The sequence below is a fragment of the Lonchura striata genome, chromosome 2 (assembly GCF_050655825.1).
Source record: "Lonchura striata isolate lonStrDom1 chromosome 2, ASM5065582v1, whole genome shotgun sequence".
NCBI classification, from domain to species: Eukaryota; Metazoa; Chordata; class Aves; order Passeriformes; family Estrildidae; genus Lonchura; species Lonchura striata.
The window spans coordinates 137,072,296-137,086,639 of NC_140704.1; the positions used below are offsets into that span (position 1 = coordinate 137,072,296).

The 14,344-nt window shown below is 35.1% G+C and overlaps 1 protein-coding gene across 34 annotated transcripts in view; it reads left to right on the forward strand.

The window, feature by feature from the left end:
* The window catches only part of RIMS2 (regulating synaptic membrane exocytosis 2), a 447,424-nt gene that overhangs the window by 77,746 nt on the left and 355,334 nt on the right, over nt 1–14,344 (forward strand). For all 34 annotated transcript variants that reach the window (XM_085573910.1, XM_085573913.1, XM_021546502.4 and 31 more), the window contains one exon: nt 12,508–12,718. In XM_085573910.1, the coding sequence (XP_085430036.1) occupies nt 12,508–12,718 (211 nt within the window). The remainder of the gene's footprint in view (nt 1–12,507; nt 12,719–14,344) is intronic.

A 14,344-nucleotide genomic window follows, 5' to 3' on the forward strand; every position in this document is an offset into this window, starting at 1 on the left:
CATCAGAAATAATTGCAAACACCACTTCTGATAGTGAATATTCAGCATCAATTGTGTTGGTGTAATTTGCTTGGGTGAAGTTGAGACAACCATGTATTGAGCACAACCAAGACTTGCTCACACTGGCTTTCCCAGCATTGTTCACATTTATTTCCTGTTTGCTAGAAAAGGAAAATCACCAAGATAGGAACACTCCTGTCACAGAAGTAAAAAGATAGGGGCTACTTAATAATTGAAAATGCTCATGAATGTTGTAAACAATGTGGAATGAACTCATTCTAATCATGATACTGCAATGTCAGGAGGTGTTACATTTCGGAGCCAAGACAGTCTGACCTATTATTTAGAGTGTGTTTATTTCGGCTATGTGTGTAATTGTCCAATGAAAAAGTAATTTTTCCTTTCATAGTAAGGATAAAAAAGTTTATCACAGTATCTTACTTATTTTGGACATTTCTGAAACTACAGGTGTGAAGTGAATGGCTTCCTATTGTAAGTCAACAGACGATGCAAAAAAAGTAACCCGAGTGACTATGAGAAATACTATCTCTGCTGGAGATGCTCTTTATAAATGTAATATTGTTGCAATGTGCTTAATTACCAACAATTATAAGTCTCTTTTTCTGCCACATTTGGGGTGAATACCATATTCCTTTAAAAGGAAATTCAGAATAAAATTAATAAAAGTGTAATTTTGAAAACAAGTAAAATATAAGATAAACTATGAAACCTCTTCTGAGTTAATAATTTAGATAGAACAGTAATTGGTATACTATTAATAATTAGACTGTATAAAAAAGAACTTCTAGTAATGAAAATATTTATAAATGTGCCTCAGGTTCCTTAAAACTGATATTTAATAAAATTCTTAAAATTAGCAGTATCGGCAAAAATGTAGAGATAATTAAGGGGCAACTAGATTTCTGATGTTTTTATATTAGTGTAATAGTTCTGCTTCAAAATAGCATTCAAGTGAATCAGGAAGAAACATCAATTATAAAAATCAGCATAGATACAAAAAGTAGAATGATAGAATACAAATAGACTGTAAAAAGAAACTTTTATGGGAGCCAAGAGAATTTCTAGGAGTTTAGATTTCAGGTGAGAATTTTTTTCTAGGATATGAAAATTTGTGTACATGCTGTCTCAGCTGTGTATGGAAAATATCCCAATAGGATTCTTGAGATTTTCATAAACACATAACATAGTAAGGGTGCTGCAATAGCTGCAAAATAATTATAGTTCTAGAAAATAAAGTACTTTTCTGTTAAAAAAAATAATGAGATGCTATTTTCTTTCTGTTCAGAGCTCTCACCCTTTCTACTTTTTATTTTTTTTTTTTACCTGGGGGTCTTTTGTGGTTGATTGACTTGCAGGTCTAGAGACATTTTGGTTTCTGGTTGGGATTTTCTAATAGATAGACAGCTGCAAGTGGTCGTAGTTGAGAGTGTTATGATTCTGGACGTGAAAAATGCTATGCCTGATGTGCTTATTTTACAGCAATATACAGGCTACAGATCTTCCCTTTCTGTTGTGCCTTCTCTCCTAGAAATTAGGAGCTGCTGGTTGCCATCAATATGAGACTGAATGCAGAAGGAAAGGCTCGCTATTCCTATGCACAATTCCTGAAAACTCAACTTTCAGTTGTCTAAAGTGCTTAGCAGCAGTAGTACATGATAATACTATGGCATCAGTAGAACTGAAAATTCAAACAATATCATCTATTGTAAAGCGTTTCTGATGGAGTCCTTTTTAATATTCAGTAAAGCTTGAGCTCACGTTGCATTGTTACCCTTAAATGAGTGAGTTCTAAAAGTTTCCTTCTGTCACTAGGACTACTTTTTCAAACTTGAAATGCAATTGTGTTTGAGGCAATTTTTTTTTTCCCTATCAAAATTGGCAAAAATTATTTAAATGAACTTGAAAATATCTGGATATGTAAAGCATGCAGACTGACTGTTTTCATCTTTTTTTATTTTATAATGAGTTAGTTTAAAAAATTGACCAAAATTATCTGTAATTTTTACAGTTCCTGGCAGCCTACTTTTGCTGTAAGTTCAACTGCTTGCTCCTGATCTTAATTGTCAGCTGAGGTTCAGTTCTTACAGCTTCAGCACTTTACCAAGGCAGCTCCTTTGGGATAGTGTGGATTACAAACACAGGGACAAGGCCATGGAACTGGAGATAAAATATTTTTAACGGCATGAATGCAGTTGTGGAATGAACTTGGAGAGTTTCCTTGGAGAGTCAGGCACTTTTTCAGTTACAACTGGCATGGTTAATCTTACTTTAAATGAGACCTAAAATTACCTGGGAAGTGTTGGCCTTGTTGCAAGGGTAAAGTGCAGAAGGAACACTACCACTGTTGTGTGTAACAGTATGGATTTAGTTTACCCACTTGGTGCTTAGTATCAGTCATACTGATACTTCCAGTACAGCTGGAGAGGGTAAAGAACTAAATGACAAATCTATTAGAGGAAAAATGAAGATTTTTTTTTCTTATAGAGAAAGAATTAAAAATGCAGCTAAGAATGTTTATTTTAGAGTCAAATGAGAAAAACATGGTAGGAATAGATCGGCTCACAATGGTTTAAGAAACTATTTTCTGATTTTTTTTTGTTTTTTTTTTTTATAACTATGAGCAGCTATTGAGCAGCATGAGCAGCTATGGAGAATAAGGAAAAATACCACAGTGTAATCACCATAATATTTGCATGAAAGTTGTGGAAACTTCTGTTATAACATAGGATTTTAAATAAGATCCAGAAAAGAATAATTAGAACCTTCTCAGTTACATTGAAATAAAATAGAGTGGTGTGAAAATATTCAAAGGTGTAAAGTAATTTCCAGGACTTACAAAGGAAGCTTACTTGTTTACAGGTGGGTACTCTCATAACTATCAGCTATGGAGAAATTAGGGAGCTTTGTCTGAATGATTTGGCCATTAAACTTTTGGAGAAATGTGGTATTATTTTTAATTTTAAATGCCCATATTTCTTATTATCACCAAAGAAGTGTTGGAAAAGATCTTGATAAATTCGATGTTTTACTATATTGTGGCTGTTTAAAACTTAGTTGTAACTTTCTAGCTTTATGTCTATTATAGATTGTAAAAGTAGAATAAACAATTCAGTAAAATACAAATTTTAATAAACAAGAAACAATTGGAAATAGAGCACTTCCCAATTTAATCTTGTAACTAGTTTGAACTGCTGAGGAAAAGGTAGAAGCAAGTATCTGTTGTTCTGAGGAAAACTGGAAGTAACAGATACAGCCAGGAGCTACCTACTTCCTTTTTATGCATCTTGTCTGGCTTATCTCAATATCATTAAACCCACACAGAAATATGATATCATTAATTATGATAACATTAATTGTGTCAATCCTTTTTAGTCCATATGTTCATCTTCCTTTCACTTTTTCTTGTGTTCACAGGCCTATTGTACTTAGCTATTGTTCCCTGCTCCCCTGTTAACAAAGAGCAGTTTCACTTCTGCTAATAAACACAGTTAATAAACAAAGGCTGCAGTTTTATTCAATACTGAGCATTATAAAGAGAGGAAAAAAAAAAAAAGTAAAGCAATCCTGTCTGTTCCAGGTAGGCTTTTTGCCTAGCTGGTATATTATCTGTTGATTCATTTACAGTCATATCCTCATTTATTAAAATGCAGGGACTTTTTTTCCACATTCTTTCATGTCTTGTTTTAAATGAGTTTTTGACTGTAGCAAATTAAACTAGAGTCAGTGACATGACTTCATCTGTAGTTAAAAATTTATTTAGGCTCATACAAATTAAGTAATTCATTCTGATGTCAGGAAGAATGGGAGAATATTTTCTGTTTTTTGAGGGAGGTCAAATAAACTGTGAACCAAACGTGATGCAGTGTGACCTGTAAGCCTTTGCAGAAAGCCCTAGTAAGTGGGGAAAAGAGAGAATGGAACAAAGCCAACTTGAAGACATCATGTTGGCCATGTATTTTACTTCTAAGAACAGCCTGTTACAAGGTTCCCACCAGCAGAGATTATTTGGTTTTATTCTCCAGAATGAGGCAAATGATGTTAGGTCATAACAGAACATCTTTACCCTGCTCCCTTGCATGGAAAAGAGAGACTGAAACAGAGATCTGGTAGTTTTGGATGCTCATTAACTCTGATAATTGGCTTTTCCCACTTGAATTATAAGTGACCAGCAGCATTGGTATGGACCAAGGGCAACACCATTTAGCAGCCACACTCCTTTTTTTCTGTTTTCTTGGCTCTTCTTCTCTTCAGCATTTCAGGCACAGTCAGTGTAATTCTCTTAGATTTAGAATATATTTATGCACTTAGGCTAACAATATATGAATTTTACAGTATTTTTTCAGGGAAACTATCCAAAGACATCATGTTCCATGTTAACTTATTTTAACTCTGTGCCCTTTTTACCTAGGATCCAGATTTTAGTTATCTTGTTGGGTTTTTTTTTGGGGGGGGTTGGATTTTTCTTTTGGGGGGGGGTTTATTTTGGGTTTTTTTAGGGTTTTTTTGTGAATTCAGTAAGAATATGATATTGCTAAATAAATACTTCACTGATTGAGAGGCACATAGTATTTTTACTAGTGTGAACAAAGTTATTTCTTTTGTAAGCAAGTAAATATTTTACCATGTTTAGGGCTGCCATATTCTCTGACTAGTCAATTCTGTAGGCTCTTCAAAGATGTTCTGCACTTAAAATGACATCACTGTTCCTCTTTGTCTTTTTAATGTTAATGAATATCACTGAATAATTAAAGAATAATTCCTTTATAGGGTAGAGATTAGGAGACATGAAAATCATGGGTCTTTTCCTAGGTAGCTCCACCTGTAAAACAACTCAAACCATAGTAGGTGAAAAAGCTAAAACTTTCAGATTTGTTTCTTCCTTTTTCAGGAGGATTTACTCTGTGTTAAAAAAAAATAGAGGATTTACTCTATGTTAAGAAAAAAAGTCACAGTGAAATATGTCAGTATTTGACACTGCTGAATAGGGCTGTTATTGTCATTCTATGGCTTACATGTAACCTTCTTGTTCTAAACAAAATACTGAAAATGCTAAGTAAAATCTGTCTGTTAACTTTCAAAGTGGGGAAAATGCATTTTCCACCTGAAAAAAAAAATAGTAGAGTTAATTTTCTTCTACATTCTTTGCTTAAACAGATAAAAATCAGACTATTTATGCAAAGTACAACTCACAGGAGAAACTATACACACTTTTGAGATAAGCTTGGGAGTTATTGTTTCTGCATAGATTTCTTGGACTCAGAGCAGAGGTAGGAATTCAAATGAATTGGATTTTATAGTATCTTTCTGTTTTTAAAGTTTGTGAACATTTAAATAAAACTGGTATTTTCAGCAGGAATCAAAGTAAGCACTTGTGGCTAGCTCTTTTGAATATCTTAGATTTCTCTTATTTATTGTAAATTCCAGTGCATAGATTAAAAAGCAGCATTTTTAGTTGACAGTTGTATTTTTAAGCCTTTTCAATTTGCACTCTCTTAATGTATTTTTCTCAATCTAAGGTCTAAGCTTAGACATTTCACTTAGATAAGTGCCCTAAAGTTAAACCTACTGACAGTAGTAAATAGTTAATTTTTATTTGAGGAAATTGGACAGTTAGAAATAATACACCAGTTCCAATGAGATCTTGCCAGAAATAAAGTGTTGTGAATTGAGTGAATGTTTATAGAGATCTCTGCTGACATCTACTTTCTGTCAATATTTCATTTTCACTGATATGAAAGCTATAAACTCTGAATTGTGAATGGCTTCAATACTCTAGTTGTGTTATCTGCCTGGGTATGAAAACCCATTCATTTCAAATAGAATTGGATGTGAGGTTTTTGTTTGAAGTTAGATTTGAATATTTGGTTGCTTAATAATTTTTCTTTATCTGGTAGGCTTAGAGTAGAATCATGGTCTTCTGAATAGGAGTTTTGTGTGATGCCCTTTCTCATTTCAGTTGAATACTGGCAATATCATATTTTTTCAATTAAGAAATGTCCTATTTTGCATTGCTGGAAATTTTTTTTTTTAAATTTTTTATTTTTCATTTCTATTTTACTGCCTCTGCAAATCCATATCAAAGCACAAACTCAAGGTTTTTCTGCCCTTTGTACTTCAGAGTTGAAAGCAAATGTAGGTTCATTGGCCAGATTTTGAGAGAGCTATTCTCACTGTAGTTTATAAAAACCATGAAGATCTAGGTTTTTTTCTGTTAGTAAAAGTGATTACTTTTTTTCTTTTCAATGCTGCTAAGCCAAATAGTTCTTGTTGAATATTTTTCCTCATGACTCTGCTTGGGTTTATACTTCATATCTCTTGTCTGATTCCATAATGCTCTTGCCAATAATGTAACAACAGGAATGTTTTCTGAAGAGAATCTCTGAACTGACCTCCTGCTCAGAGTATGGTTATTGCCAAGACTCAGTTAAGGCAGCTGAAGCTCTGTCTGGGCAAGTTTTGAAAAGCTTCAAAAATAGTGATCCCACAGTGTCTTGGGACAACTTTTTTCCGTGCTGCATTGCCTTCCAAATATTCATGCTGCTTCTAATGCCCAGCCTGAACCCCCTCACAAAGTGCCATTTTAGTATCTTTTGCTGCTTGATTTGGATTTTTGACTCCCAGGAAGAATTTGGCTCTGTAATTTAGATTAGATAGCTAGTTTCAGACAGGTGTTAAATCACTCCTTAGTCCGTTCCTCTTCATTGGATAGAGCAAAGACATGGTAATTTTGTTTTTTGTTGACAAACTAGACTTGTCAAATGTGTCCAATTTGTCCACATCCATCAATAACAGCCAGACACCAACCTGGGCACAATAGTCCAGGTGCAGCCTTGCCAGTGCCAGTCAAAGGGAATAAATAACTTCCCTTAATCTGCTGCTCATACTCTTGCTAATATGGACCCATATGTAATTTTTCCAGTTTGTAATGCAAGCAAACACACCACTGGCTTATTGCCTGGTTTCCACCCTATTTTCCAGGGGTTGTTATCAGCAGAACTGCTGTTCAGCCTGCTGTTTACCAACCTCTACTAACAAATGGGGTTATATATATAAGAGTAATATCCATTAAGAAGTGGGTGTAGGCAGTGACAGGTTAGCTGGCACAATTGTAAAAGCAGGAACTTCAAGAGTACAGTACAGGAAGAATGTCATATGCTACCAGACAGTCATTGCCACCAGCAGAAAAATTGTTAAATGAATGGACTTGGCAGAACTGAAAGTGAACAAACCCTTTCTGAAGCCTGGATTAAAGCCACATCCATGCTCCATGCCTGGGAATACGAAATAGGCAAGTGCTACATCTGTAATAAAACTTTGAGAAAAGTGTAGCCAGGAGATGATAAGTGGCTTCTACACTTACATCTGGCCTAAACATCCTGGAGTCTTTTTTAACAGTTCCCCTTCTAGTGGTAGATTTTTAGCAGAATTAGAATTTTCAGAAACATTTATGAGAACTTTTGGGAGGCAGGTATAGTTTCAGAACTTCTTGTCAGTAGTTTTTTTTAGTTTTGGTAAAATGTTGAAAATTTTAGGGATATTTCTGGAGTGGAGGAGAAAATTAAAACTTCTGTATGGTAATAAAATGCCAATAACAAACTTGAATTTTTTACTTGCCTTTGGCATGGATCAGGAGAGACTCACATTTTGCTGCTTTTTGACTGATATTGAATTTTCCATTCCTGGAAAAGTGTGGGCAATCAGGAAAAGCAGAATTAACTCTGTACCAGAAAAAAGCAAGTATTCCAAAACAAACTATATCTTGACACTGGCAGAGCAATCCAAATTCTTACAAACAGTTGTTTTTCACACTGAGATGTCTTCTACGAAGTCATCTTGAATATGTTATTTAAAAAAAAAAACCAAACATTTCTTGTCATACAAGCCTCATGAACTTCATCTCTGTAACTTCCAGCTGATACAAGGGTGATTCAGGGAAGTAATTCTCACAAGAATAGAACTTAATTACCAATTTCCTAGACTAAATTTTCAGTATCATTAGGTGTTTGTGTAAACTCATGCCAGCTTCTCCTTTTCCTCTAAAATTTATAGCAGTTGTTAAAGTACATATTTATATTTTTGAAACAAATGTAGTAAAGGAGTGAGGCTTTGCATCAGTACAGATAGATGGCATGTGCTACAGGGGCCATTGCCAAAACACATTTATATAAGGGTCATGGATATGCAGTTATGATTTTTCTACTTAAATAATCTGTTAATTATGATTTAATATAACTATCTAGATTTACAAACAAAAAAAAAGTCCCTATCATGTCTAAAAACAAGGCTTTTCATTGTGGATAAAATTTTGGCCCAAAATGTAACTCTTGGGCAGAACCCATTTTTTCAGTACTAGAAACACATTGAGGTGGTAAAGTGTGTCCAGAGAAGGGTAATGAATTTGGTGAAAGCTCGGGAGTCCCATGAGGAGCAGCTGAAGGTGCAGGGGATGTTTAGCCTGGAGAAAAAGAAGCTCAGGGATGACCTTATTGCTCTCTACAACTGCCTGAAAGGAGGGCGCAGCCATGTGTGGGTCAGGCTCTTGTCTCAGGTGACCAGTGGTAGGATGAGAGGAAATGGCCTCTAGTTGCACTAGGGGAGGTGTAGATTGGATATTAAGAAAAAATGCTTCATGGAAATGGGTTTTCTTTCTCTTGGAACAGGCTTTTCAGGGACGTGTTTGAGCCACCATCCTTGAAGATATTTAAAAGATGTGTGGATGTGGCATTTGGGGACATAGATCAGCAATGACCTTGACAGTGCTGGGTGAACAGTTGGACTCAATGATCTTAAAAGTCTAATCCAACCTAAACTATCATGGATGGCTCTTGACCTCATGCATTAGCAGAGTAACTCACTGGATAGCGGGACTGGAAATTGTAGTCTTGGGATACTTGAATTTGGTTTCAGTCTCTGAAGTTTGCCTTGGTACTGGTTATGTTAATTTCCCTAGTAACTGAACTTCCAAGCCCTTCAGGCAGCAATGAATGCAGACAGCTTGAACAAAATGGAATTATTTTGTATTATGTTTTCTGAAAAGTATACATTATAAAGTTTCTGCTAAATGTGTTTTCTAAACACCTATTTATTGATGTGTGATTTTAGCTTAAATTTTGGCTTAAACCCATGCAGGCTAGATAATAAAAAAAAAATAATTATTTATCTACAAAGTAGATAAAAATTTTTAAAATGAAATTCCTAAAATGAATACTCTATATTTTGTTTCAAGTATGCATATTCATCTCAGGTGGTTCTACTTAGTAAATAGAACACATATTGTGTCTAACTGAATATTTCGTAGAGTCTTGTCTTCTCTATTTAATTTTTTCTGACAGCTATCAATACATGTAATATTTTTCTCAAAACAGAAAAAGATGTAATAACAATTTTGGCTGATGATGTGTTTCCTACTAAAACAAGGTGGTTTTTTTTTTTTTTTTGAAAACTACTCTGTATAACCTTGGAAAGTTTATACTTTAAAGGAAAAGTTATGACCTTTACATAGATTCTTGTGCCCAAGAGGAAACAAAAGTGAAATTATTTTAGTACATGAGGCTTAAGATTTGGCAAAAGCCTTGTGCTTTTTATGCATCAGTGAGACTGGTAAGCAAGTAATCATACAAACAAAGGCTGTAGATTATAAGGAAGTCACAAAACTGAATGCAGCCTAAAAATAAACTTGGAGTTCAGCATAGATAATATGCTTTAAATGAAGAATGCAGTGTTAAGCAAAATTAAAAGGCAGGCAAGGTCTCAGAGATTACATGTGTTATTGATGGAAACAGGCCAGACTACCAACTACCAATTATATAGTGTTGTCAGTGTAAAATGCTGAAATGGGCCAGGTTTCCAGACTTCCAAATTTTTTTTCAACTTCATTCAGCTCTTTCTTATTAGTAACTCGTGTCCTGCCCCATTCAACAAAGAGCACTCAACAGTAAGCTCTGAAGCAAGGTGTAGGGAAGGCTGGGCTCCTGGATGGCTTAGATGAATGGAGACGAGAGATCTCTGAAGGCTGCTCTTGGGATATCAGGTTTATTAGGGATGGGGAAAGGTCTTGCTTGGAGCTGCCAGACGCAGCACATGGCAAGGCTTGAGGGGATGGGGGAGGGGAGAGACGAGGGGTAGAGAGGATGCTCTAGGAGAGGCTGGGAGTTCCAAGAGGGGGAAGATACAAGAGGGTGGGGATTCCAAGAGAGGGGAAGTTCCAAGAGGGCGTCTGGCCCCTTGGAACCCCTTATCAGGGGGCTTCAAGGTGGGCTGGAACAAGGCTTGGGCCAATGGGGTCACAGACACCTGATGCTTCAGGGGAGGGTTACAGGTGTGGGATGAACCCTACATTTTGGGGGGTGAGATAGAACAGTCTATTTGACTTTTGGATTTATCTGTAGGTAGGGGCATTGTCCAACCAGTAGGGGGGATTTTTTTCATCCTGGCTGTACTATTGTGAATCTTTTGCCAGGCAATTATATTTATTCATCCTTCCCAACAGCAAGGAGAAGGCAGAGGAAGCCCCTTATTCCTGACTGCCCAAATGGCTTTTAGGGCAATGCCAACTCTGCCATCCCTCCTGCAGAGGTCTCAGATGAGCCCCTTTCCCTGCTGGTGCGGGTGGGACAGGGTGGAAAGCAAGGGAAAACTGAGCCATTGCTGTTGGGAATCCACACTGCTGGACCTGAGGACAGCCCATGGACTCAGGACTGGTCTTGAAGTGACAAGAGCAGGTACACAGAAAAAAGAGACATAAACATATGAAGTATCCCTCTTTCCCTCTGCCTGGGAAAGGGTTGGTGGCAGCAGGTTAGTACGGAGGAGAGGCACGACTTCAGCCTCCTGTCCTTCCTGCTGGAGAGAGGGAGCTGCCTGCCTGTTCCTACAATTCCTCTGTGGTCTAATGTAAAGTACATTCAGGGGGAGTTTTCCTGAAAAATAAAGTAAATCCCAGCAATTCTTGCCATACATGTGAATATCCACAGTAAATAACTGCTTAAATTAATTTTTAACTGACTTGTGTAATATTTGTTTTGGTAGGTGCCTCTGAAAATTCTAATGAAATAGTTTTGCATCATTAATTTATATGTGATCTATATACTTTACACTTAAGGAAGTTGGTATCCTGGATTTAGTTAGAAAGTTATTTTTTGTTCTATCTTATGATCCATGTGTGCTTTTTTATTAACTTAATCTCAAGATTCTCAAGAAGAATAATTCTAAGGAAAAATGAATGCCTTTTGCAATTTTATTTTTTTGTCTTATGTTACCTATTCAATGTTTCATAAAAAGTGCTTAATTTTTTGGGTTTTGCCTGAACATATTCAAGGAACTTTAAAATCTGCTGAAATTAAATTAATAACTTCTAATTTACTAAACTTTACAATCTCAATTGCAAAATTAGGCAAGTTGAATTCCATGCTAAGAATTTAAATATCACCTTTAAACCACAATGATAAAAAAAGAGAAAAGTCAAAGTTCTTTTTTTTTCCTCAATGGGTTTGAAACTCTCATGATATGTAATGTCACCCTTCCCATCTTTTTCAGAATCTACAAAAACAAAAATATTATGGCTATGTATAATGAAAATTAAATTTCCCATGACATCATTTACCTTTAGAAACAGGGCTTTTGGGAAGAACTGCCATTATAAAGCACCAAATGTGTCTGTAGGTTTAGTCAGCATGAGACACTTCCCATTATCATATATTGAGATTTGATGACTGTAGACTCAGAAGTATGGATGAATTAACATGATGAATTAACTTTGCAGTTCTGGACACTCATGGCCACTGACTGCATTTGTTTCTAGTTCTGGAAATAGATGGTAAATGTATGTGTGTATCTTAAGCAATTTTTCCTGGGTTTTACACCTGTCTTCTACATTACATTTTACATGAGATGACAGTTTCTATCCAATGATATGTGGCTTAAATGATTTAGAATAACTTGTTAAGATAATGTAACTTATTATGGGCTTAAATCCAATTCTTGAAAAGTCAGTGAAAAACCATTTTGGAATCATTATTCTATGCAGTATTGTTAAATAGATGAAGATAAACCATATCAAGAAAAGATATTTCCATCTGACTGGTGGAATTAGGTAAAAGTATACTTTAAAGAATGAATTAGAATTTTTTTTTCTTCCTCATTGCCAGTTTATTGTTTAGCACCATGGGCTCTTGGATCACTTTTCCTATGTTTCCAACTGTTGCATTTGTAGCAAATATCTGGTCCCATCCTAAAGCAAAGTTACATCTCTTTGTAACAGCTGGATTGTGAGCTCAATGTTATCAACGTTGAGCTTCCTCCTAGAGTTTAGTTATAATGAAAAAGAAATAATTCTTGAATGTAATACTTCTGGAGCATCATAAATTAAATATATTTGTTTTACTACAGTATTTCTCTCTGATTTGTAAAAATTATTACAATTTAGTGACTGTGAAGTATTTGTGGGGAAAAAACAAACAACAACTAATGATCTCTTCTCTTCCGCAGAAAATTACATCAGCAGTTTGAGATGTATAAGGAGCAAGTGAAGAAGATGGGTGAAGAATCACAGCAGCACCAGGAGCAGAAGGGTGATGCCCCAACCTGTGGCATTTGCCACAAAACCAAATTTGCTGATGGCTGTGGCCATAACTGTTCCTATTGCCAAACGAAATTCTGTGCACGCTGCGGAGGGAGAGTGTCTCTGCGGTCCAATAAGGTATGGAGCTATCAGAGTTAACAGCAGGCTTCTCCTAATCTCAAGATCTCTTACTCACTGCTTATGAATCCAAATCACATAACTACTGAAACTGATTTCCTTTAAGGAGAAATCTGCTCCAGGGGCTTTTGAGATATCTGTCCTAATTTCATGTAATTTCCAATTGCATATGAATTTGTGATTATGGCTTTTAAGTTAATACATATCCTTTTTTGACTAACAAACTCATACAAGTATATTACTTTGATTGGAGGATGAGTCTCTGAAAAACAGAAGTATATCTAGTGATCTAGTGATACTAATATTGAGATATTTATTATTACAAAGTAGAGCAAGGATTTGTTTCTTTCCTGCTTGCCTAGGCTCTTCTGTGCAAGATTATTGTAAAACCAGTGTTAGAACATTTTATATAATATAATATTGTGCTTTAAAATATTTATTAGCTATTGTACATATCCACACTTATTGTGCATATTTATATGTGCATACACATGCAAATGTTAACGTATTTCTGGGAAATAATTAAATGCACTAACATATTGTTCTGTGTATGCTGGTGTTTATTGTATAACAAGTGATAAACCGGCTATCTGAATTTTTAAAAAAGCTGAAGGATAGAGTAAAAAATTCAGCACAACAGACGTAATCACAGAAAACTCTTTTAAGATCATTGTACTCAACATTTTGGATAAAATGTTCAGAATCTTTATCAGATTCTGACAGATACTTGTAAAAGACATATGGCAATATTCAAGAAGTATTATGTTAGTCTTTGTCGAAAATATGTATTTTGTAAACAATACCATTTTATCGTTTATTCATGTAATATTTTAATGTAATTTATTTACATAAATCAGTTTTTTTCATTGCAAATACCATGCAATTGGTAAATATTGTCTTTTGTGAGGTAGGAGACAATAGTATGCATACTATGTATTTCTTGGCCTAAGACTGAAAAGTAGGTTTAAATAATGGACTGAAGTTTTTGATTAGCGAAGTATATGATAATAAAAAATATAATAATTTAATAATAGTTCCTGATAATTAAAGTAACTGAGATTATGTGTAAATGTGTCAAATTGCCTAGACTTTCAGTAAGGTAACTTAAAAATGCTGCTTTCAGTAGGTTTACATATTTTATTTGTTTTTTTTATAGCTGACTAAATCATGTTGCTAGTAATAAGAGAGATAATTTCTGTATTCATTTCATCTGATTACAAAAGCTAATTAGGACAGATATTTGAGTCATTATGCCTACATCCTTAGAAACATAGCATTAGGAAGAATGCTTCATTTCCTAATGGCACATTCTGATACACCATTTAGATTCTCCTTGAGATGGATCATTTGAACTTGACAGATAGATACATGTCTGACTTCTCTTGACAGATTTCCAATGAGATTCTTCCTTAGAGTCTTAGGTAATTCTACTGCTTCACCATGCTCACCACAGATAGCTTTTCTTGCTGTCTAACCTAAATCTGTCTTTCAGCAAGTCAACTTCTCCATTCAGTCTGCGACTGTTCTGCAACACTTCTCAGCTGGCATTTTCTTCTATTACTTTTGATAATTTAGTGCAAGCTTTCCTGCGCCTCATTCATTTTTGTTCTCGATAATTTATGAATA